The 25,075-nt window shown below is 37.1% G+C and overlaps 3 protein-coding genes across 3 annotated transcripts; 1 reads left to right on the forward strand and 2 right to left on the reverse strand.

Annotated features, from left to right (window-relative positions):
- Nucleotides 1–322: 322 nt before the first annotated feature.
- Nucleotides 323–2,264, reverse strand: LOC306768636 (ADP-ribosylation factor-like protein 3; the record flags this gene model as incomplete). The annotated part of the gene is made up of 5 exons (XM_079257044.1): nt 323–370; nt 1,266–1,451; nt 1,674–1,724; nt 1,850–1,966; nt 2,109–2,264. The coding sequence occupies 5 exons, from the start codon at nt 2,262–2,264 to the stop codon at nt 323–325; spliced, it is 558 nt and encodes a 185-aa protein (XP_079113170.1).
- A 1,443-nt stretch (nt 2,265–3,707) lies between these two features.
- wbp1 (WW domain binding protein 1) lies at nt 3,708–12,331 on the forward strand. The gene is made up of 4 exons (XM_079256617.1): nt 3,708–3,902; nt 4,956–5,058; nt 5,463–5,630; nt 6,666–12,331. The coding sequence occupies exons 1-4, from the start codon at nt 3,840–3,842 to the stop codon at nt 7,202–7,204; spliced, it is 873 nt and encodes a 290-aa protein (XP_079112743.1). The 5' UTR covers nt 3,708–3,839; the 3' UTR covers nt 7,205–12,331.
- A 2,481-nt stretch (nt 12,332–14,812) lies between these two features.
- Nucleotides 14,813–24,361, reverse strand: lman2la (lectin, mannose-binding 2-like a). Its single transcript, XM_079256103.1, has 8 exons — nt 24,180–24,361; nt 21,928–22,046; nt 21,126–21,243; nt 20,941–21,023; nt 18,975–19,136; nt 18,546–18,660; nt 16,488–16,610; nt 14,813–16,364 (listed from the first exon to the last, which is right to left on the reverse strand). Exons 1-8 carry the CDS (start codon nt 24,304–24,306, stop codon nt 16,222–16,224), a joined length of 990 nt encoding a protein of 329 aa, XP_079112229.1. The 5' UTR covers nt 24,307–24,361; the 3' UTR covers nt 14,813–16,221.
- Between the last annotated feature and the right edge of the window lie 714 nt (nt 24,362–25,075).

Consider the following 25,075-nt stretch of genomic DNA (forward strand, 5'->3'; position numbering starts at 1 on the left):
CTAGCTCCTGCTACTCCAAACATATTTACTCACAAAGTTACTGCCTTGGATTAAAGTAATATTACAAAAATTGCATGCAGAAATAACAATTTAAACAAAACAACATATATAAACTATACAGACAATAATTATAATAAGTTACCATAAAGAACAAGTGTATCAAAAATAAATATTTATAAAATGTTTTTTACTGCCAAATGTAAACTAAATGACAAATCCATACTGTCATAGAAGAAGAAAAAGAAAAACATATTGCTTTTATTAAAAATGTTTGGATAAGTCAAGTTTAAAGTGCAGTTGCAAGTTTGCTTTGGCTCCTGTCCTATTTCTTCTGAAATTTTATATTTCTGCAAACCCAGGTCATTCCATCCTATAAAACAAACAAAGAAATAATTACACAAGTAGTAATTTTGCTATTAAACATAGAGATTAAACTGGTGTGTTGAAAGAATTACTGCAGGGCAGTTTTTGCCCATCTTTAATGCTTAAAGTTTATCATCCCTTTAGGCCTAATATTAAATAAGATAAAATGTATGTTTTTAACCTTTTTCAGTCTGATAAGCAACAACCCCTCTGTTTCTAATGTCAATGAAATCTAATTTCTGTTTGCTAAGATACACTTCCACAAACATTACATTACATTTTGACAGATTCCCCATTAACTAAGACAAGGTGCAAACTTGCACATGATCTCATGAAACTGATTGAACTGAATTATTCAGCGTGTTTATAGTCATATAAAAAGAACTGCTACTGCTAGCTGACACTACTGCTACCACTTCACATAGTCATAACAAAGACAGATCATTTTCAAATATGGCATAACTATATATAATTTTTACAGTTTAGCAGGATACTGATGATTTTTTAATCACACATGCAACTCTGAAGGTTGTTTCTTCAGAAATAATGAGAATTTTAAGGGGAGCAGAATCCACTATATATGTGTAGGAAATGTATTTTTATCTATATATCCAAGAGAAGAAAAGCATTTTCATATTTTGACTTGCAGTAAACATATTTGTTACAGAAAAAGATACCAAGTGATGTCTGCAGTAATTTAAACCCAGCTAGAATGCTGCTGGCTTGTGAGTCAACACTAATGGTGGTATATCAGTGAACATTTGTAAGGAGATTGCAACTAACTTTATACATGATTAATACTCTGAATGCACAAACTTCCTCACAAAACCAGTCACTGCCACTATGCAGCAAACTCTGCCTTAACTTGTGCTGCATTTGCAGACTGTTTGAGCTGCATTTACCTGCACTCCCTCAGCAGTAAGGGCTGAGCAGGCCTGCACCTGCCACATGCGATCCCGGATGGTGTGCAGGTTGAGACATTCAGCCAGTTCTGACGCAGGACTAGCTGTCATCAGGTCCTGCTTGTTGGCAAAGATTAGCAGTGGCACGGCAGCAAGTTTTTCCTCCTCTAGTATCTCAGCAAGCTCCTGAAGGGACAGATGAACGTAATAAGAAACACTTTTGACTGTAAATAAATATTGGTAAGCCATATGGTCATCATTTTAGCTTATGTAATTATCCAAAGTACAGGTCTTGCTTTATGACATGTTTTCTATATTCTAGAATATCTAAAGGAAGTGTGCAAACACAACAGAAAAAAATGTTTCTTTTACACTTTCTCCTTAAAGAAACTGTGTTTCATATCTTACCAAACTTGTCTCTTCAAATCTTTTCCTGTCTGAGCTGTCAATCACATAGATCTGCAAACAATTCAGTCATACAGATAAATAAACAAAGATAAAACATTACACAATGGTGACAATCTATAAAGTTGCTATTTTTTTTAACGTGTGATTATTTTTGCAAGCAGTTTAACTAAACCTACAAGGACATCTGTGTTCTCAAAATAATTCCTCCAGTAAGGACGGATCTTGCGTTGTCCTCCAATGTCCCAAACATTCAACTTGAAGCCAGAAGACTGCACACTCTTTATATTAAAGCCCTGTTAAAAAATAACATACATGCTTAATGTGTTATTCAGTCTTTGCAGGAGGCGTGTTTATGCATAACTTGGATATCTGTTTGACTAGAAGATAGAAAAATGGGGTGTGAAAAACAGATTTGCATTTGTGTGCATTTTGTACTTGTGTAGGGGTGATGTGGCTGATATCTTCAGCAGCTAGCTGTTTTAGCAGAGTGGTCTTTCCAGCGTTATCCAATCCTAACAGCAGTAAGCGCACTTCCTGCTCTGGAGACTGCTTCAATCTTCGTAGAATGGACAACAGGCCCTGCAGGAGCATTACACCTCAATTGGACACTGGTCAACAAAATTGTATGACACTGGGAAACTTGTATGTTCTCAATGGTATGGGGCCATGGAGCTGCATCTGGTAAACTTAAATAATTTCAGAGATCATGAGATTCTGTCCTGGAAGAAGCTGACTCACTGAGCCAACACTTAGAGCACAAGGATTTAGCAGCTGACCCCTAAAGTCACCTATAAATGTACCAGGTCGGAAGAGCTCTGCAGTCAATCAAGATTAGACATCTGCACAGTGGCCTGTGTTCAAACAGTGGCAAAGAAAGCTTTGGCTCAAGCTATTGACCTAACAGTGCTGTTTGTTGGAGTAGAAATAATCGCTGCACTTTGATAAGTATCCAAAATGTATATCCAACATATTGAATGGTATCAATACAGTTTTTATGAACCTGTACATTGCAGTGCGCATCTTTTATAGGTGTCTTAAAAATTTAAGACACCTAAAAAAAGTTGTTGTTTTTTTATTGGTAAACTTAGTACTGAAGTTTAAGTTATCTTCTTTCCCTCCTTTGGGTTTGCTTTTCTCATCTAAAACTCAATACTTTTTAAAAAAATTTTTTTTATTTACAGCTTAATATTGAATGCTCTTGTGCTAGCCTTCCATGCTAGACACACTTTACTTGTACAACTTGGCAACTACACATGAACCAGACACGTAATCTGAACCAGGCACCAAATGCAAAAATAAAATAGTTCTTCTTGTAACAACCAATATCACCATCTCCGTATTTAAACCAAGGATTGCGAAATAAAGACGTTATTAACCTCTTAGAACTAAATTAGTCTCTATCATTCCGTGTGTACTTGAAACATGAGAAAAATGTTTTCATTTAAAAGTGGACGCTGTCGTGAATCGCAATAACTCACCATGTTTCCTCTGGTGCTTTAAGTGGTCACTGCCACGGGTGAGTGGATTAACATCTCACAGTGAGTCCTCGGACACTGGTAGACAGCAGGCGAGATTCAGTTGCTACGGAAACCTTGACGTCATCATAAACAACGGAAAGCTGAAGTGTCTTCCGTTTACGTTTTCTAAAACCAACCGCCGTACAAGGATTTAAAACGCAATGAAAAAACAAGTCATTTTAACGTTAATAATAATAATAATAATAACAACAACAACAACAACAACAACAACAACAATAATAATAATGTATTTTTATTATTATGTGGCATTAGTTTTCTTGATAATAAAAATGTGGGGCAAAATGGCCTAATTATTTTACATTTTATGGACCTATTCCTATTATTTTATTGGTTTCTTTTATCTGCTTGACACAACTTTATAAGCTCTGTTTTGTCGGTAAAATTGTGAATAAACTTACCTTCATTTTTTCCATGTGGTTGTCACACGCACACACAGCACCCTCTACTGTTTAACGGCCGTGTTAGAGTATATTAGCCTACTAGTGTTTCTCGGTCAACCAAAAACATGTCAGAGTTGGATAGACTCAACCATTTATAGCTACTGCCGTCTAATATCGCCGCAACAAGTCATCGTTTCGACTGAGTGCTACATGATTCCCGTCATATCAACGGCCGACAACCCAGAACGATGCCGCAGAAAGCACTGGGATCCATTGTAGGTCTTCTTTGTACTGGGACGTGTCTGGTGCAGGTAAGCCCGCGCCAGAGCTCCGGAGGTCGGCGAAAGCTTTTAGCCGAGGCGGCGGCTTCTGGGCTGGGTAAAGGCCCCGTTTACGCTTTTTTGTCTCCACAAAGGAATTGGGCACGGTTCGCTACTGTATACTATGGATGACGTCAGTTAGTAAAGTTTTCCTGAAATTTTCTTTAGTTAATTTAATGTCAAGTTAAAGTGTTAAATGGGGGATATTTACATATGTGCTTTATGAGCTCAGTTTTGCAGTTTAAATGGAGGCTATCAAGATAAAGGTTAGCTGTTGCTAACAGGCACCCGGCAAATCGACGTTTTTTATTTTGATTTATTATTCCTAGTTGTTGATGTTTGCTGTACGGACTTTGCAGTCGAAATCAGAAAATCTACTTAGTTTCCCAGGGTGAATCGCAGTTTTAAGTTTGTATGAATAATTTGATATTGAAACGAAACCCTCGATGGCAGAAAACGGCGAAATTGTGTTTTCTCTTTTTATTCAACATTTTAAGAAAATACTGACGTTGTTCAACAGTATACCACACAAGATAATATCCTTTATCAAACATTTCTTGAAAAATATTTAAATTGAAATAAAAGATAAACGAATATCTTTGTGCTTCGTGCGTTTTTGACACCTAGATTGGGTTGATCCGGATACTGACTACATCTCAATATGCTGTCATATCAACCAACCCCCTTCCTTTCGTAGTTTGACTGAGTAATGGTCTGTTTTTATTTATTTATTGTGTGCATTTTTTAATGCTGTCAGTAGTTTTGAGCTGCACTCGATATATATATATATATATATATATATATATATATATATATATATATATATATATATATATATATATATATATATATATATATATATAAAAAATCGGGTTTGAAATGTCACTATTCCGCCTGACTAAAAATAAAGGAACGTGCAAACACAGTAGATGACATAGATGTGACAATTGGCACGTTTTAGTTTGCGATGCATTTCCTTGTTTACTTGTGTGATTGAGTATTGACTCATACGTTGCCTGTGTGTTCCTCTTGTGTATATTTAAGGGGAAAGAGTTCTGTTTTGGGGTAAACAATGAACAGTATCGCTGTGAGATGGGGTACTGCTGTGGCGAGACAGAGTGCTGCACTTACTACTATGAGCTTTGGTGTAAGTATATTTTATTCCTTTGTAAACCTAACTTCATTAAGATATATTTGTACACAGTTTTACCCTTTAACTTTTGTTGTTGGATGTTTCATTCTTGAAACAGACCATCATCTAATGATTTTATGGTTTCATTCTCAGATTAGTTTCACTTTCAGATATATTCTGTTAACTTTTATATGGTTAAAAAGCTAAACACACAATTAAAACTGTTTCACTTAATGTGAAAAAAGACCTTTTTTTTTAATCATTTACTCTTGCTATATAAATGTAGCTAAATTACTGTAGATCAAGCTTATCTTTTGGTGTTTGTTGTTTTGTTTTTTTGGTCAAGCCAAACTGGTATTTTAGATCACCTCCCTATGATCCTTATGAAAAGTTTAAATGGAGGCTGTTCTTTCTCATAGGGTTCTGGTTGGTATGGACTCTTATTATAATGCTCAGCTGCTGTTGTGCCTATCGACACCGGAGAGTCAAAATGCGTCTGCAGCAGGAGCAACGTCAACGTGAGATAAGCCTCATGGCCTATCAAGGAGCTTCCAGTTCCTTCATTTCCCCTCCTCCTCTCAATTTAAGTGAGTATTCTCAAAATATTCAGTTTTTCAGTTTCTATTGCCTTGCATGCTCCCAGTTTTTATATCTTGCTGCACTGTAAGCAGGTCCTCAGTTGCTTAGTGCCCACTCTGTTAAATGGAGAAGCTATTCTCAGATTGCTGTCTGAATGTTGATTACAGCTTAGGAACTGTAAATTTTTGTGGCAGAAAATCTTTTTTGTTGCAACTATTTGCTTGAAGCTCATGTGTAAGGTGATAACACTGAACCATGCTCTTTCTGCACCACTAAGGTTCACAACAGAGTCTGCATTACTGCTACAAATCAGCCATTCTGCAATCCTTAGAGATTCAAAAATATCAGATATTTTCCTCTCCTTTGAAATGAAGCTGCAGCTTTTCTCTGGTAGACTCAACTTTAAAATTTGAGATACTAATCATTATTTTGCTCTTGTCATACTCATCTAAAAAATGGTGTGCCTTGGATGCTATGGTCTGGATTGAAAATGCAGCAGAGACAGCAGACAGCAACGATTCCACCATAATGTCAGTTGTTAGTCTGGACCTTAGCTGGAACAGGATATTCAGTAATATCACAAATGGGGTTTAGACAAGATGCACATTTGTCAAGAGTGTGAATCTCGGGAGTGAACATGCTTGACTGAAAATCAAGAATGAGAACACAACTCCCGACTGTGCATACTTAGACTGTGACTCAATCATAGACAGAAAATCTATTTGTGTAGGGCTCCATCTAAATTTCAAGGGGAACTTGAAAATAAGCTGTCTGTGTGGTAATGGCTCAACATATTTTTTTGCAATACCTTTAGACACCAGTATCTAAACAGGGTGATTGTTGTTGTGTTCATTGCTCCTGGTGGTTAGACTATGTTTTAAGATTGAATAAAGTGAGATGTTCATCAGAATGAATTGTGTCAAAGCCTAAAACCCAATATACTTGGTAAAAATGATGTATTATTGCTTTTTTTTTTTTTTTTTTTTTTTTTTTTTTTAAAATCCTCTATTAATAAACCAATCTATTAATTGATTTCTTATCAGGGTTCTGGAATGACTGCAAGCTTCCTGACTATGAAGAGGTTGTAGGCCACCCTCCGACTCCACCGCCTCCTTATTCTGAAAACCCTCCTGAGACAACTCCAGCTCTCCCTCCACAGTTGAGCCAACCAGACGCTGCCTCCGCTTCCCAACTCCAGCCCGAGGATGAGCCGAGGGCGGACTGTCAGGCCTCAGGCTCGTCATCAGATCAGCAGGCCGTTTCGCTCCCGATCCAAGCACAATGTCAGTCAGTTGAGAATGTAGAGGCTTTGCTGTTAGGAGCTGTAGAAGAAGATGAAGAGCTTGTCACTCGACGCCGGCACGTGACCGGCGACTCAGGGATTGAGGTGTGCGTTTGCCAGCTGGATGTCGACGAGGGCTCGGGTCTCGAGGAAGAAAGTGATGAGGAACACAGGATGTGCAACGTTCCCCGTAGGGATTGCTGCTCCAGGCACCAGCAGGAGAACTTCAGAGAGAAGGAATGCACCTCAGATCTACCCAGCCAGACCGCCAACACCAGCACTGGAGACCACATGGTGTGATCCTCAGCGTAACTAACCAGCCAAACTGTGCAGCTTTCCTGCTTCACATATGGTGATAACTGTTGCCATCATCATTACCACAAGGACTGTCTGTGCTTTAATTCTCTGAACTAACACATAGACATGACAAAGATGATGATGATAACTAATCCTGGTCAAGAAGAATAAACTTGGCTTTTTTCTCTCTTCTTCTCTCGGTGGGTGAACCAGCAAACACATCGTGTTGTTTGGCAGAGATGTTCTTAGGATTAAGCATGACAGCATCAGTGGGTGATGACAATACAGCAATTGATTGTGACTGAAAACAAAATCGACTGTTTCTCTTCCCACTCCTTCAGCACTGCTGTCATGTTTCCTTTTCCGTCTAGACACTGTCATAGGTCAGAACATTTCCAGCCTTCTCTCCAGCTGAAATTTTACCTCCATTTGGACGGTCACTCAGAAGCATGCCAACAGAGTCAACAACATTTCTCCCCTCTCCCCATTGTGATTTAGCAGACAAGTCACAAACAAATCTTGGATGAATTGAAAAGAGATCATGTTATTTTTTTGCCAAAGCTGTGAGCCTGTAGCCACTGAGTGAGTGTTGTGAAATGTAGGACACAGCTGCAAGGTGATGTCAGCTCTGAGGTCATGGCAACTTGTGTTTGGTGTCTTCTGGTGTGAAGGCTGTTGAACATGAAATGGTGTGTGTGTGTGTGTGTGTGTGTGTGTGTGTGTGTGTGTGTGTGTGTGGTGGGAGCAGTGGACTAAACACAAGCAGAGCAGAGTTCAGTCTGTTGTTTAGTCTGTTGATTTTCAATGTCATGCTAACCCCTTCTTATATTTGATATCTATATTGTCACAGAAATTGTGCGGTCTCTTACTAGCATGACATACGAGGTGCTCTGCATTTCAATGATTTATTGATTGTGTGCATGTGATCCCTTTCCCCTTACTTCGGTTTCAGACTGCAGTAAATTCATAATAATGACAAAGCAGGCTTTACCACCATTTTTTGACAGTTAAAAAGCCTTGTGGTGGCTCTATGACAGTGTTTTTATTTAATACATAATGTCCAAGGGAATTTCTCACTCAATTTCTAGTTTGTTTATTAATGTTGAAGGATGTATTTGCATTTATTTTTCAGTTACGTAACTAGCTGGGCTTCAGGAAATGCCACAGGTGTCACTATTAATTGCAACAAAGCTCCTGGCTGGGACTGCAAGAGTGTGTAGCAGGGAATGGGTGTTAAAGTGCAGTAGGGGAAGGGTGAATTTAGTTTGTGTGTGTGTGTGTGTTGTGCAGCATCTGGTTAAAATCACTTTTGTGGAGTAAAAATTAAAAGCACTGGTAATTTGCATGATTTGCTGTTCATATTTGAGTTAATTGGCGTTTTTTTAATAGTAGTTTTGTTACTTTGCTCAGCAGTTGGAGTGCTGGTCACCTATAGTGGCTACAGAACTTTGTCCAGATGTTTGGCCTCAATAAGTGGACTGGGGTTGAACTGTCGGACATTTGGATTTAGTTTCATTGTGCTGTAAGGATGGTGTAAACCACGTTAGTCTGTTCGGCAGTGTTAGTGGCTATGTAGCTGTTGGTGTCTTGGGTCTCTGTTGCCAATGTAGCTCTTGGCAGTGTGAAGGATTTGCAGCGGTATTTTCCACTGGCAGCAGTTCGTCAGTGCATTAGCAAGTTGAGATGGTTGCAAGCTCTGCTTTGCAGTTTATTTAGTATCAGCACGACCACAGAATCTATTGTCATTAGCTGCATGCTCTTCGGCGTTGCATGTCACTCTTTTTCTTTATTCACCAATGTTATGCTCTCACAATATTAACACAACGGTCATGCCAGATCCAAAGGCCACAGCCAGAAGAAATTCTTTCACAGATCTGACAAAACTGAATCATTAGCTACTTTTTATTTAATTGCTTCAGCTGTGTTGCAGAAGGGGGGGGGGGGCAGTGTAAAGTCTGAAGTCACTCCGCTTCACATAAGCAAACACAAAGCTCTTCTCGTAAATAAAAATGTATCATAATTTTGATGCCATATCCATACTGTAATACTCTATATTTAGGGCAGTTGTAGTCGGTACAGTCCAGTCACTACAAACATCTTGCAGCTTTTTTACAATAGTTATAGCTTAGCATCCTTTTCTACTTTCTAAAGTGGAGAGTCGAAACTAATATTTCACAAATACCTGAAATGAAATGTGTGCTAGTTAAACTCTGGAAAATTTTGTGCGCACACATCTCATTTCAGGGGTTGTGTACCTCAACGGCCAATATTTTTCCTCTTTCTCCCACTGAGCAGCTGTTTGCTGTGGATGTGGTTGCCCCGTTTAGAGAACTTTGTGCTGTAGCTAAAGTGTAGCAAAGGGGGTAAAGAGAGGAAAAACAATGAATGCGCCACAACCTGAGGCTTAAACTGTTTCACATTTAGTCAACAGTTCCAACCATACATTCACTGGTGAAAGGTTTCCAGTACTTGCGTGTGTGTGTGTGTTTGTGTGTTGCTTCAGTTGAGCAGGTGCATGAACATGAATGCATACTAACACGGCAATGACCTTTTGCGGAGGAGCAGCTGCACAGTGGGCATAACTGCACACCCATAAGCAAAAGTTGGAAAGACAGTTTCTTTGACACAACACCTCAAGCTGCCTTGCTGCATTTCTGTAAAGCAGATGTTTAGATTTATGGAGCTGCACAATGAAAATATAACCTCTTCTTGGTAAGATATTGCCTTATTAGAATAGACGTAGTCAAGTGGTTTCCTTTTTTTTTTTTCTTTCTTCTTAAGAAAGAGGTAATGTTTAGGTAGGTCAAAGCATGGTTGTATTAGAGAGCAGAGGAGTGCTTTTGTAATAAAAGATTTGCATTTGATCCCCGTGTGGGAAAGTGCGCTTGCTTCTTGAGTAAAAGATGTGGTGTATAAACAATTTCACGTCACTGAGTTGAAACTTGTTACGTTGTGTGTGGTTTGACTTCCAGCGGTGTTGTAAAAGTGTAGAAGTGGTTGTGTTAAATACTGTGTCTAGTTAGTTGTGGCACTGATGGAGTTTTTCAAGATCAGACTGTTTTTTGGGTTTTTTTCGCTGCATTTCTGGATGCAGTTAGTTTTTTTTTTTTTTTTATTTTGAATGAACTCACTTGAAAGCATGAAGAAAAATGAGAAAAAAAACATTTAAAAAAAAATTTTTTTTCATAATGGCTTTGCTGTGAGTCATTGTGTTTGTATGTGTTTGGAGAACAGAAATGAACTCAAACAAGAGATTTCTCCATACCCTTTTTGTTTGTATGCTCATGTAGAATAACAAAACATGGGAGGGATGTGGGGAGTTATGGGAGGACAGGAGTTGTTTTGTGCATGACTGAACTGGAGGTCTATAGTCTCCTGTTGCCAGACAACTACTATTCCTCCTTGGTTTTCATGTGTTTACTGAGAGTAAGGGCTATATCAGTCATGAATTGTCGATGGGACAACCATGCATTTAATTTTCATGGGATTCATATGTGTGTGCTTTTCATTGATGCCACAGCTGCCCAAATTCACCCTCTGCACACAGAGATGCGCTGTGTTTGCATGGTTGTTCTTAAAAATTGTATGTCTTGATTTTGTGCTGGAGCTCGTATTTATCTAATAGCTGATTGTACATCAACACACGTGTTTGTTTTCTAGGCTTTAATTACGCCTTTTTGTTTGTTAACTTCAACAGAGGTGCGTGATGCATCATGAGTTGACAACCCCTCCTCCCATGTATGCACACATTTTTACACATGTACAGGAAGTAGCTGCATGTGTGGATGTGATAGCGTTTGCTCCTGTTGGCTCTTTGTGGACCATGACTCCACCCTCCAGCAGGCTGTGTCCTGGTAACAGAAACTGTAGCCAACACTGCAGCTGTTTTCCTCAGCTGCACGACACCATACGCGGAACCCTGGTAACAAATGGGATCACATCCACCCATGCAGGAGTGTCGACAGAATAATCTACCAAAGTCTTTGCCGTTTCCACGCTCAGTGGACCATCACACCATCGTAGCACTCTGCGTTTGTGGTTGTCGTTAACGATGGTCTCGTTTCTCACACTCAGGTTTATTGTTAATAAGCAGTGCTACAACATATTTTTTTGATCCGTGTCTCAAAAAGCCAAAGCAGTTGTTTCATGATTGTTGTCACCCTGTTTGATAAAAACGTTAGCATCATGCATCTCTGTAAACTTTACTCAACTAGGCTATGCAAAAACATAAACCTACTTTTATATGCTGCGATCCCTCTTTCTCTGTCATGTCTGTGGGCACCAGTACAAGCAATATAACTCGTGGCACTGCACTGTACTGTAATCTACTTTGGTCTGTGTATATGTAATTGTTTAAGAAAACTTGTTAAAATATACTTGTAATGCTACTACAACATGGTGACTATGTATGCTTGTGTTGAAAAAGCCATTATAGCTTATATATGTATGTTTGTTTTTTTTTCTTCATTTTCCTTTCTGCTCCCCTCAACCACTAACATGTCCTACTCTTGACTTAAAGATAAATCATGTTAAGTTGTGTATAGCGAATGAAAAAAGTTGAATATATTCATTTTATTGATTAACTGTTTTCTTATCTAAGCCTATTTTTGGTTCAACTTCTCCAGCTCTTATAATCATCCATTCAGGCTTTATTCTTTAACAATCTTCATTGTTTTTCAGACAGAATGTTTAATTGCTGCCTTTAATCCTCTGTTTTATGGCACCATCAGTTTTTTTTTTATATCATACACATGAATGGCCTCAGCATGGGACACAGTCGGCCCATGTTAGACCAGCACATGTTAGCTTAATGGGCTCACTAAAGTGTCACTGCTCTGGCAAGTCAGAGTTGCAAGTTACGGTTGAATTATCCAATAATTCTCCCCCCTTTTTTTGAAAATTTATGAAATCATAGTTTAAAGCAAGAATATACTAACAGGAAAGTCCACCATTTCTACTTTTTTTTTGTCCTGTTGATTTCAATGAAGCTAAATTGATTCAAGTAGAAAAAGAAACGTATTGGAGCTCTGACTGGTGGATGAATTGCTTTGGTTTTGGTAACAAGTCTGCCGTGTACTGTCTTGTCATCATTTGTATTTTATTTTTTTAATAAAACAAACATTGGCAGTCTGCTGACTTATTTGTAATTTCTTTATTTTAATTAACTGAATTAATTAAACCATCTTTTGGCAGATCATTGTATGCACTCTTAAGCATGTGTATTTTTGAGGAAGGATCTTGTATTTTAGCATTAAGGAAATAATGTTTGGTGGGTTCACACGTTTCCGTTTAGTGTGTTCCTAAAGTCCTTATTTTTATGCTTTTTTGTTAACAAAAAATAGTTACAATTAACATTTTAATCAAACTTTCAAATAAAAGAACTGCATGCAAAGCAACAGCAAAGAAAATCAAGTAAAGAGCAAAGTCTTACTATTTTGAGACTTTCAGTTCTGTTCAAAGTGACTGAAATCTGACTTGTGACCTATATGGGCTGCACGGTGGTATGGTGGGTAGCATCACATCCTCAAAACAAAATAGTTACTGGTTTAAGTGTAGAGTCTGTCCTTTGTTGTATGCATGGGTTCTTTCTGGGTACTCGGCCTTTCTCCCACAATGACACACGCTCAACTGTCAATTCTCCTGAGTTTTTCTCTGTCCGTGTAGTTTTATTGGAAGTCAATGGGGGCAGTTTTGACTTTGAAGGTCACCCGCAAAGTAACTCATGTTACATAAAAAATACTAATGACATAAACTCAATTTTGTTTCTAATCCATCCCCTTCATATTTTATAGAAAACATTTAATGTTTTGTGTTATTAAAATAAATAATATCTTTTATATAATCAAATTCAAATTAAAAAGAATTTAAAAGGTTAAAAGACTCTGGGTAAGACTTATCTCACTTTTTGGGTCAGAAAACTCAAGACAAAACTCAACCCAACTCAGGCTTAACATACTTAAGGGTTATGTTAACATACTCAACAAAACCTGCCTTCCTGCTGGAACAGGGCCCCCATTTATTCCTCTCTGCGTGTGGGTCACTTCAGGGTTTTATAAGGTTCACAATGAAACATGATGATGGTTGCATTTAATTAAAAAAAAAAAAAAAAAAGATATCCACAAAAAAATCCGATTTGAGTATTAAGACATACAATTTAAACTTAGATTTTAATTGTTTTATCTAAGACTGATTTCACGTCTGTTACTCTGTATCCGCAGCAGTCCTACATTTTCTTTAGCCCTTCCCTCTTTCACATTATGGTTTGATCTCAGTCTGTCTTTACATGGGAATGGTCACATGGGGTGCCAACCCAAAAACAACCCTGATCATCCTTGTATGGATTGTTGGCAGAGCTGGAGTATAAGAATCGGCTCTCTGCCAGCTAGTTTTTGAATGACACATCACAGATCATTGTATAGTTAACAATCTTGCAGGTTTTCCATGTTTCCCTGTTCCAACACACCTGCCTCAAGCTAATCACTTATTGTGCAGAACTTCATTGGCTGTTGGATCCATTGAATGTCAGCCAGGTGTGTTGGAACAGGGATACATGGAAAACCTGCAGGACCGACTCCAGGGCACCCCTGGATTTAGGCAAGATTTGGTTTGAAGCTTAAAGATCGTTTCCACTGCAAAGGAAAGTGGGAGAAGAAATTATTCGGTTGGTTAAAAAGCAAAATGAAACCCCGTTAAATTTCATGTCAGAGTTAAGAATTATTTTTTGAAAAGGATCATAAGAAATAATAAATATATCGTAATGATATTCCATTCGGCAGAAAATATTTAAGAAATGGTTATACTTTAGGCTGCCTTTTGAAAATCAGAAAACTGGTGTCACTTGTGTGGTAGTATGACATACATGCATCACCTGAACACCCAAAGCGTGCACACACTTTCAATGAGTCAAGTCAAATAAATGAGGACAAACAAGATATGACCTTTACATGTGGAAACTGCAATTTGTGACTTACTCAATGCATGAGGCACACAGGTTTAAGACAAAACAAACAATAAATAAGTAAATGTCAAAGTGGCTACAGGAAACAAGTAACTCTTATAAATTATACACATACATACATAAAACATCTCTATAGATAAATAATGCTGACATTAACCAGAACACAATGTTTATGTCTCCATGAAGACGCAGCAGTGACGGCAATGACAGCTTGTCAGTGGCTGGGTTTGTAAAAGGTTGTCAAACCTGCATGTGTGTTGGGGTCACTGAAAGTAACATTTAACTGAAAAACACGGGTGGTGTTTCAACACGTAACAAAAGAAACAAACCAAAGGTCATTTCAGAGTGCAAAGTAAAAAAAAGGTCGACTTTGATAATGCTTACATGGTTCAGATTTTAAGGAAAAACCCATTACTGACTTACTAGAAGATTTCTTCTAGTAATATTCTTCTTGTGATATGAGAGCTATTTTCTAAGTGGAATATATCACTAAATGATTTGTAAAAACATGTAAAGAGACAACAATCAAAATAACATTTCCCTGAAAGTCCACTGATTCCTCCCATCAGCACATGCACAACAACTATTCATGTTAATCATTTGCTTTACAGAAACACATTAAAAGGACACACATAATGCATATAATAGGTCACTTATTTAAAAAAAAAAAAAAAAAAAAAAAGATTAACAAATGCCATGCATATTAAAGTAGCTTGAAGAATATACAGTACGTTACACAGCATAGTACACAGTAAAGGCCTTCATGATGCAGAGAGGTGGAGATGCATCTGGTGGTCTGCTAGAAAATGAAAGTTACATACAAATGGTGCAATTATTCAATATTAATGCTTGATTACAAAGAGAGCAAAGACGACATTTCAGATGGTAAAAGTTGAATCTTTAAAAACCAAAAACATACTGGGATTTCTTTGTGCAAGACAGTCTAAAGACGGGACAGGGACAACAAAAGACCAGCAATGCTTGATGATGTTACTTTTAAAGCACAAACCAACACAAATCAAGGTGCTTATTTCCCAAAAATGCAAGAAAATACTATTTAGGAATTTGGTGATTTCATCATCTACAACATATGCTTGTTAAAAACCAGCGGTGAGATGTTTAAGCTCTTAATCAGGACTGCATTTAGAACAAGCAGAAGAAATTCTGCCGGAAACCTTTATTAATGTACAGAATTTGCATCCATAAACAAAATGCTAAACGTCGACCAAGCGAAGAAAGAAGGGAAGTATGTGTAAGACAGATCCAGAACAATGGGCTGAGCACATTCAAGAGGAAGCGATGTTGTTGAAGCTTGTTAAGAGTTCAGTAAGATAAAATGGTGACTCAACTGTCTTGCCTCCTGTCAAACTGGTCAATATGGACTAAAAGTAGCCTGATATGTTGAGTAGTTACAAAAGAAGAATAACTACAGCAGCGTTTCTAAACATGTAGCTGGCATCTCATTTAAAACAAGTACATTTCAACTAATAATTTTTCATTTACAACCTTTGACATGTGTCTTTGTTCTATTTTTTTCTTTTTTTTCTGAACTGAGAACAAAATGACATGCAAACCTGTTCTGTTTTAATAATTAGGCTCCATTTGTTCAGTGCTTCAGGAATAAAGCGGAAGAAATCTTCAGGTACTCATTTACATTTATATCTCTTTTAAATTAGTGAACAAATCAATTTATAATTGGTTAAAAAAAATACACAAAAACTTCATCATCAGTAGTGAATTTAAATAAAAACAAACATTATAAGTCACGTGAGACATCTGTGTAACCGTTGAAGAGGTGGAGATGGTAAGGCTGAATTGGTGTGTGTTTGGCAGGGGCCGGAAAAAAAGCTTAAAAGGTTCCCCAGCTGCTTTCACAACCACCAATGGCAAAGTTGGAGAATGGCTCTTGTAGGGGAAAACATGTATTCGTCTCCTGTTTGTCAAACTAGTGTTATCCTTGCCCACAGTTCCACCGGCCGCTGGCAGCAGCTTTTTGTTTTAGTGCAGTTTGATCCACAGACCCCAGCGATTATAACAATCATTATTCCGTTGTGTGTTCCTCTCAGTAGAAACGTTTACGTCGACTCTCATTCCAGTGGCTGTAGACTATCAGGCCAATGACAATGAGGAAGATGCAACCCAGCATGGAGAAGAGCACGGTGAAGAAAATGGCTATTCCACTCATCCCCTTTTCACTGTCTCCCACTGAAAGAGAGGGCGGTGGGCAGAAAGAAAGGGAAAGAATCATGATCATTAAAATAAAATATCGAGTTAAATTCTCTAACTTTGGGGAGGATTAAGCTTTTCACACTTAGATGTGTGTCTTACATCTGAGGAGGTGCATATTATCTACACTGGGTATAGTGATTTCATCTTCTTCCTCTTCTTCCTCCTTTTGACTCCGCAACACTGTCAGCTGGTAGAGTTTTAAGGATATCACATCATGGTTGTCTGTTGATAGAGAATAAAAAAAAGTACAATCACAAATAAGAAATCAAGGTATAAAAAATTAACAATATAAATAAAGGTGACAAAATTTAATTTTAAGATTGCCGCACTTTTACAATGCACAACATACCAAAAGCCTGATACTGAAGAGCTCATTCGTGGGACCAGAACAGCTCTGACCTGTAAAAACCCAGGAGCTTTGGATCCAGTGCAGAGTCCAAAATGAACTTTTACGCTCCTGTCAATCACATCTGAGCTGAGAAAATTTACCATCCAAAGCTATTTTTATGATACTCAAGTTAACGTATCACGCAACACTTCAGTACACACGATTACCTTCAGTTGTTAGTATGTAATATGTTTTTACTATGTAAAACTGTGGAGGCTTAAGGCCATGTCCACTCCATGTTGGATCACTCTGTGTTGGGTCCCTAAGCTGCTCATGGGCAGTGTTCATGCAGCAGGAACACTGTCCTGCATGGAAAAGACTACTGTTGTACTGGAGTGCCAAGAGATGTTTTTTGTTTTTCTTTCAATGTTTAGGTTTATGGTAGGAGTGGGACAATCGAATCAAAAAAGCGAATATCAGGATTTTTTGCATCACAATTTTTTTGTTAAAAAAAAAGAAGAAAAAAAAAAAGATTTTTTTTCAAATAAATAAAAATAATCCATTATAAAATTTTTGTAATTTTTATTGTTTTTATTGATCTTTTTACTTGTCTTCTTGGGCATTATAGCAGCAGAATGATGATCTGGCAACTGTGTTGTTTTTTCCTCTTTAAACTGAATAAAAATTGACGAGCAAAGAAAGTTTTTTTTTTTTTAAATTTTTTTTTTTAGCCTACAAAAATCAGCAATATGGAAGAACTGTGAGAATTGTAATTTTAAATCAAATCGCCGTCATGGATGAGCATTTGCCCCATTAGCCTTCCAGTAAATCTTAAAAAAGGCAGATTTTAAGAAGTGGGGTTCTATAATTGAAAAACTTATGGAACTAATCTTGTCACCTTGTGGGGTGAGACTTTTTTTTTTCATTAGAAAGTTGAAGCACGGCATGTATATTGTTACTTATAACTTACAAACTGTTTGACAATGTAGTCAAACCAAAGAGTTGAAATGTTTGAGAGGAGTTGAAGGCAAGCAGCTTCAGCCAGTTACATGATCATTGCAGAGACAGAGCTTATTTGTGTATCCACAGATGTACATTTAGTAAATAAGCGTAAGACTGTCATCTAAAACGTAAAGAAGGCTCTCTTTTTCTTTGAAAGAAAATCCTGCAATGATGTTGTTTTAGTAAACAAATTAGTTCTTACAGATTTAATCAACACAATTCTAGAAAGTTAATGTTTTCCTTCCTACATCGCCAGCAATCCAGTAGTACACTTTATCAGCTTCCAGTGATAATGAAGAAGTTAAATAAAAAGCTACAAGTTCTCGAATCTTCTCAATCATTCCTCAAAGTATCTTATCAAGAATAATTGTCAAGGTTTTTAAAGATATGAATTCAACTATAGTGGTCACACCATAAACTGTGAGAAATGAAATTAAGATCAAAATCCCATTTTACAGTACAAAATATCACAACTGTGACATGATGCATAATTCTGCGCATCATGGTATTTATAGCCTCCTTCCATTCACTGGTAAAGTGTCCCTTTAAATGAAGAAAAGAAATGAGTTACCTTACTAAACATAACAATAGTCAAGTTCTATCACTTGACTTTTAATGGTAATTTAAAAAAAATGTTTAAAGATAAATAAAATCACCAGACAGTTTATCCCAAAAGACAATAAATCCAGATAAACATTAAGTCAGACATATAATATATATGAGTGCATCAGTATCTATGGTGAGTTAACAGATATGTAGTTAAAAACAGTTCCAGTAGTGTTTAACATGGCACAGACACCGTGTTTAGGACACTACAAGCTGTTTACCTGAGAGATCTCCTGTGATTGCGGAAGCACCAAAATAATACCCTTGTGGTAGCCGCACCCCAGGTAGGTCCAGGCAGTCCCTCCACTCATGCTGACCATCAATGTCTATCATCACCTGCTCAAAAGAGCAGATAAAGAACAATTATGTGACATCTGGCCATTAGGTTGATTCCCTAAACTAGGTACCACAAGTAAATCTGTGCTTTTCTATTCTTGTGGAATATTTGCATATAATCGACAAAAATATTTTAAAAAAACATAACAAAACACACAAAGACACAACACAAACAACAACAGTACTTTTACAAAACCAGTGCATACTAACAGTAAGTTTAATATTGGAAGACATGAGGAAGGTATGTGTCTTCAGACAAGGAATTTCAGCAGATAAATAGAATAGAAATAGAGATCAAAGCGGGCATCTCTCACCGTTAGCCTGCGGCGGATGTATCGGATAAAGAGGAAGGTGTCGTGTTTGAGGTTGCGCACCATGGCGTTGCAGCCACCCAGCTCTGTGGGCCGACCGTCACGCTCGTGGTCATAGCTGATGCTGCCATTTCCAACCATGGCGAGAACAAAGGGGAAGATCCTCTTATGGTCACAGAAGGAAAAGACAGGGATGAGGAAGAGAGCTGACTCCGAGTTATCATCAAGTGCTGTTTTAGGTCTGAGAGAATTTCATCATGTAGGAAGAAAATTGTAACATTACATCATATTTACATTTTACATAGCCATTCAAAACAAGGAGGAATCTCAATTATACTTTTTTTTTTTTTTTTGCTATCAGAATATTAACTCTCACACTTTAAAAATACAATAATATTGCCCCCAAATATGCAGGACTGTATAAAATATCAACAAGATCAGAATTCAATGAAAACGCTTAAGCCCTCTATTCAACTGAAGGTAATATAAATAAATCATGTGAAATAGTGACACAGAAAATTTGTTATTCATTGTAAATATGTATAATATTCTTTATTAATTGCCATAATATATATAGTGGCCTTTCTTATAAGAGAATGTCTTGCTTTTTTTTGGCAAAATAATGCCTAACCAACGTGATATAAAAGAGTCTGGGAGCACAGAACTGCATGGCAGCTACCATATTAAAGTCATTTAGCTGGAGCCTATCCCAGCCGGCTTTGGGCGACAGGCAGGGTACACCCTGGACAGCCTGCCAGTCCATTGCAGGGCCACACAGAGACGAACAACCACACTCATGCTCACACTCACACCTAGGGGCAATTTAGAGTGACCAATTAACCCATCATGCATGTCTTTGGATGGTGGGAGGAAGCTGGAGTACCCGGAGAGAACCCACGCATACACGGGGAGAACATGCAAACTCCACACAGAAAGGCCACTGACCAAACCAGCCAAGGATTGAACCAGTGACCTTCTTGCTGTGAGGCCACAGTGCTAACCACTGCTCCACCGTGCAGCCCCTTTGCTGAACTTAACGTGTATATATATATATATATATTTTTTATATATAAAAAAAAAAAAAAAATATATATATATATATATATATATATATATATATATATATATATATATATATATATATATAATGTGTGTGTGTGTGTAGCAGAAAAAATTATTAGACCATCAAAATTCCAAGTTAGTTTTTAGTATTTACTACAATTAAAGGTACATTTGTTTAGAAAATAACAATGGTCTAATAATTTTCTGCCAATGCTCATATATATTAAATATAGGACTCTTCAAATGTTTGGAAACACCTACCGATTCTAACTGAATGTGTAGGAGTGCCCAAACCTATATTTAATACTAAACTGTAATAAAAGAAAGCAGTCCCAGTCACATGCCACTGCCACAACAACCACCCAACAGATGAACAGACAATGAAATCAAAGGATAATGATGATTTGCATTTATAATGTGCAGGATTCTAAACACAGCATAAAGAATTCACTCTGCTTTCTGTTCTAACTCTAAGACTCACCAAATTACCATATGTACGGTATTTCATGCTATTTTGAATGCAAGTTGAATGAAAAAAATGTGATTTATTTGGTGAGATTTTGTAGCACAGAAATCAGAAAACAGCAATCAGAAAACAGGAAACCATGCAGGAATAAAAATATCACCAACAGAAAAGTTTCAGATACCAAATGTGTTAAGAGAACCATGCATTCGAGCTAGTGGAGGCTGCATAATGACGTAAGACAGAAGGCCAGGTTACCTGTGTGCGGGGAGTATATCTCTTCTTCTGTGCCTTTCTCCAAATGATTGCACAAAAGAACACAAATATAGCCCCTTTACACAACTTTGCAACAACACCTACCAGTGGCTGGAACTTGTCTATTAACCACACCTCACTTTGCATTTACTTAAGGGTTGAGTTTTTAGCAGAGCTGCTGCTCCATACCTCTATGTGTTTCTCCTCGTTGGGATACGTGTCCACAAAAACGCCCAAGCCAGTGAAGTTGTCCATATTCCCAAATACGGGACCTGTAAACATACACAAATACAGACATTCAAATTTGTGGTGAAGCTTAGCACTACAGTTCCAAATGTACATTATGTATGTACATGATGTCCTATCTTCTATACCTTTCTGCATGCGTTCCTTGGTATACCAAATAGCCAGCCCGTCACCATTCAGGTTCTTCTTTCCTTGGCCATGAATCTTAAAGTGCACTTGCATCTCCCAGTCCTTCAGATTGCATGGCTAAATATACAAAGCAACAGAAAAACAATATGTTTATCAGAAAGGACATAATAAACATATAAGAAGTCATTAACAGCAGTAGACGCCCTCAAAACAATTAATAGAAATGACATAAATCTTACCTAATCATTACTTCTAGAGGGCACTGTCATAATAGCAAAAGCATGTCTAAATTTGATCTCTAAAGATTGCTGTCAATATCTGCCTCAAAATCTCAAAATTATTAGCAGCAAGTACACCCATTATCATTCGGGTACCTTACTTTTACATCCCTAAGCCAGGTAAGTCTATGTGTTATGGGTTTATATACATTTAATGTTTATTACGAATAAAAAGACTGCATATTATTATATAAAATTTGGAATAATAATGTTCTAAATAAAAAACTCAGCATAAGTGAACAGTCCGGACTAAAGCTAAAACATTTGAAAATATTCATTGTGTGATGTGTAGTGTATTGCTCTGACAACAATTCATTGCTAAACTAACAGTGGTGGGAATTCTCAGCAAAAGGGATAAGTTATAAATGCAACTTTGCTGAATAGTATGTAAACTCAGACCTGTCCTCAAGATGCATCATGAATAAATATGAACAATTTATCATCCGCAACACAAAATTCATTGCTACAGTCCACATGAACAACAATGATGCTGTTGTTCCAAGTTTTTACAGTGCATACTCACAATACGGCTCCACACCGCCCCCTGCTTGCTCTGCATGTCAGGTGTGAGTCGCACCTGGTCGGTGGTTACCATGGCATCCCCCATCAGCTCCCAGTGGGAGGAGCTTGAAGATCCTACACCTGAGACCACATATGACACCATAGTCATTACTTATTTCTGATAAAGAGCTGATCATCAGTCAGTTTGCTGAAAACACTGCTGTTTTTCTAACAAATGCAAATCAGGTTCCTGCTGCTCTTTGTGCAGTTGAGGATTTTTCTGAGGCAAATGGCTGATGCTCAAATCTAAAAAACTTTGGATTACAAACAATTATAGACTGTGCTACCAGTTCCAATTATACAAAAAACTCAAAAGAAACTCAGCCAATGGCTGCAAAGGGATTTGTCTCTGAAAGACAGAGTGCTAATTACGAGAAGCAGAAGGGATATCCTGTCTGACATGTGCTGCTCTCTCCTTACATATTGATAAAAAACAATTAATGAAGACATCGACCGTATGCTATTTATTCTTTTTTGGAAAAAGTCATTACATCAGCAAGCCTGTTGTTATGAATAAGATGGGGTTTTAATTTTCTGGACTTCACCACTTTAAATAACACTTTTAAAATAATTGGGCCAAACATTTTCTCAAAAATCTTATTTGTATCTGGAATTTTATTCCGAATTTTGTCTTCTGGCCCTACGATGGTTTGGCAAGCTGTCCAGGGCGTACCCAGTCATTCACACAAAGACTGCTGGGATAGGCTCCAGCTTCCCTGCAACTCTGAATTAGATTAAGCGGTTAGGAAAATGAATGAATGAATGAATGAATTATAATGTTGACAAACTCCCTGTGACATTTTTATCCTTCCATAGCATGGTCCCTTATTTATAAGCATATTTCACCACATAAAAACCTCATCTGGGGCAACGTAGATATTTTATTTAGAAATACATGAGTTTTTATTAAAAACTGGATTAAAAATGGGATTCCACTGGTGGGTCAGTTGGTTGACAGTGACAGATGACTTCTCATATATAATCAGTTCCTGTTGCTATACATCTTTACAGCCAGCCCAAAATAATTCTCATTACTAATGAGTCCTAATGAGTCATTAGGACACATTAATGTACCTTCAGGTAATGTTATTTAAAAACAGGCAGTGTAACATTCACCTAAGTCCCTTTCTCTGATCCATTTGACTCAGCAGTGGGTAAATGTGTTTTTCTCAGCACCGAGAAGCAGAAATAAGAAAATCTGCAGTTTGTTCCCAAAAGGACATTGTCTCTCTCCCATTTTTAGTATCCTACTGGAACTGCTATGTCCCAATGGAAGAAAGTCTGAACAATCTACCATAAATACTGAATTGTAAATAAGGTAAAGAAAATTCTTCATTAATGTTATCCAGCCAATCACGGCATGCTAAAATTTTATAATGGACATGAAAGCTCATTGCATTTTCTGTGGGAATCCTTCAGAAACTATAACACATCTTTTCTTGTACAGCCTTTCACACAGAAATTCTGGAAAGAATTCAGCCGATTTATAGTTAACCATTTTTTAAGAACATCTTTCTGTGATGGGAAAATGTCACTGTTTTTTCAGTATCACCAAAAGGATGACAAATGTGTTTTGAAATAAACGTTTTAATTGTGGTAGCTAAATTTTTCATGCATAAACATGTACTTATAAAACACTTATTTTCTTAAAGACATAGAAGACTGCATACTAGACTCAAATAATAAAAAAGGGTTTGAAAACCAATTTGATATGTGAATCTTTGTATTTGTTTCATCATTTTATATTTTCAACCCTGGCAATCTGAATGTATATGTTTATATGTTCACTATGTTGTATATTTCATATGTTCACGTAATTCTGTTAAAAACATAACCAGTGAAAAACAAACAAACCGTAATAAATAAAAAAAAAAACCTGACACAATCTCACAGCTCGATGTACATAACGTTAAAGAGGATCTGCTTTGACAGCCAACAAAAACTGAGAGAAGTGATGAAAAAGAGGACATACTAAAGAAACATAAGGTGAAAGAACTCAGTATACGTGCTGAGGGTCAATATAACGATAGGACAGCTGAGTGATGTTAAAATGCATTATGTAATAAAAGAAATAATAACGAAAAAAGAACAGCTTTCTTTATTTTAAAATAAAATATGGCATAGATGTGGTTGATTGGTTTTACGCCTCATTCTGGAAACATCTGTCTCCCCAGCCTGCCCCGGTGCACCACTGCTACTGTACGGATGAGATACCTTGGTAAGGCTTGGAGAGAGAATACTCCCGCTTCAGAAACTCTTCCAATTCGTGGTCGTCGTCGGCGTAACACCGTAGTATAGTTAGCTGAAGAAAAATGTAGGTAAAATATAATTTTAGATGCATTGTCTTTCCCTTGGAAATAGAAAGAAACCGTAATTTGGGATCGCAGTTAAGCTTGCTGCTGGTTACGGTAGTCATCGTGGGTCAAAAATGTCCTCTGACCACACACAAACGTCTCCGTTCCTATTGGTCTACTCTGTTGTATAGCTTATGGCAATTGGTTAGTTTAACTATCAATCAAAACAAGCGCTTATGATTGGATACTCTATGCCAAGTTTTAGAACTACAGACGATGCCAGGAATAGAAAAAAACCCATCATGAAATAAATGAAATTTCGGCTTATGAGCAGTTTTTTTTTAAAACATCTACAAATTTCGCCTTCACATTTATAGCATGTCATATGTTAAGTAGCTCCATATTTACTATTGTGTGATGCCAATCTATTTATTCTGTTTTTTTCTGAAACAAAAAGCAGGTGGAGTAGTAGCATCATATTACATGCAGCAACCATTACATTTAAAAACTCAGCATGACTTCATAAACATGGATAAAGTATTGGGCCTGATACAACTGACTTTCACACAATCCACAAAATAATAATAATAATAATAATAATAATAATAATAATAATAATAATAATAATAATAATAATAATAAACTTCTAACAAAATGCACCGAAAGTGTTTTTTGCTCTGTGTTTTGGGTGCTTTGTGAAATAATACACTTTTTTGTGTTTTTGAATTCTGAAATATATTATTGTTTCCTTTGGTCTCCTATTCAGGTTGATCAGGTTCTGTATGTGTAACAGAAGATAGATAGAAAGTAGAGTTT

Source organism: Telmatherina bonti, assembly GCF_933228915.1.
Source record: "Telmatherina bonti genome assembly, chromosome: 17".
NCBI lineage: Eukaryota > Metazoa > Chordata > Actinopteri > Atheriniformes > Telmatherinidae > Telmatherina > Telmatherina bonti.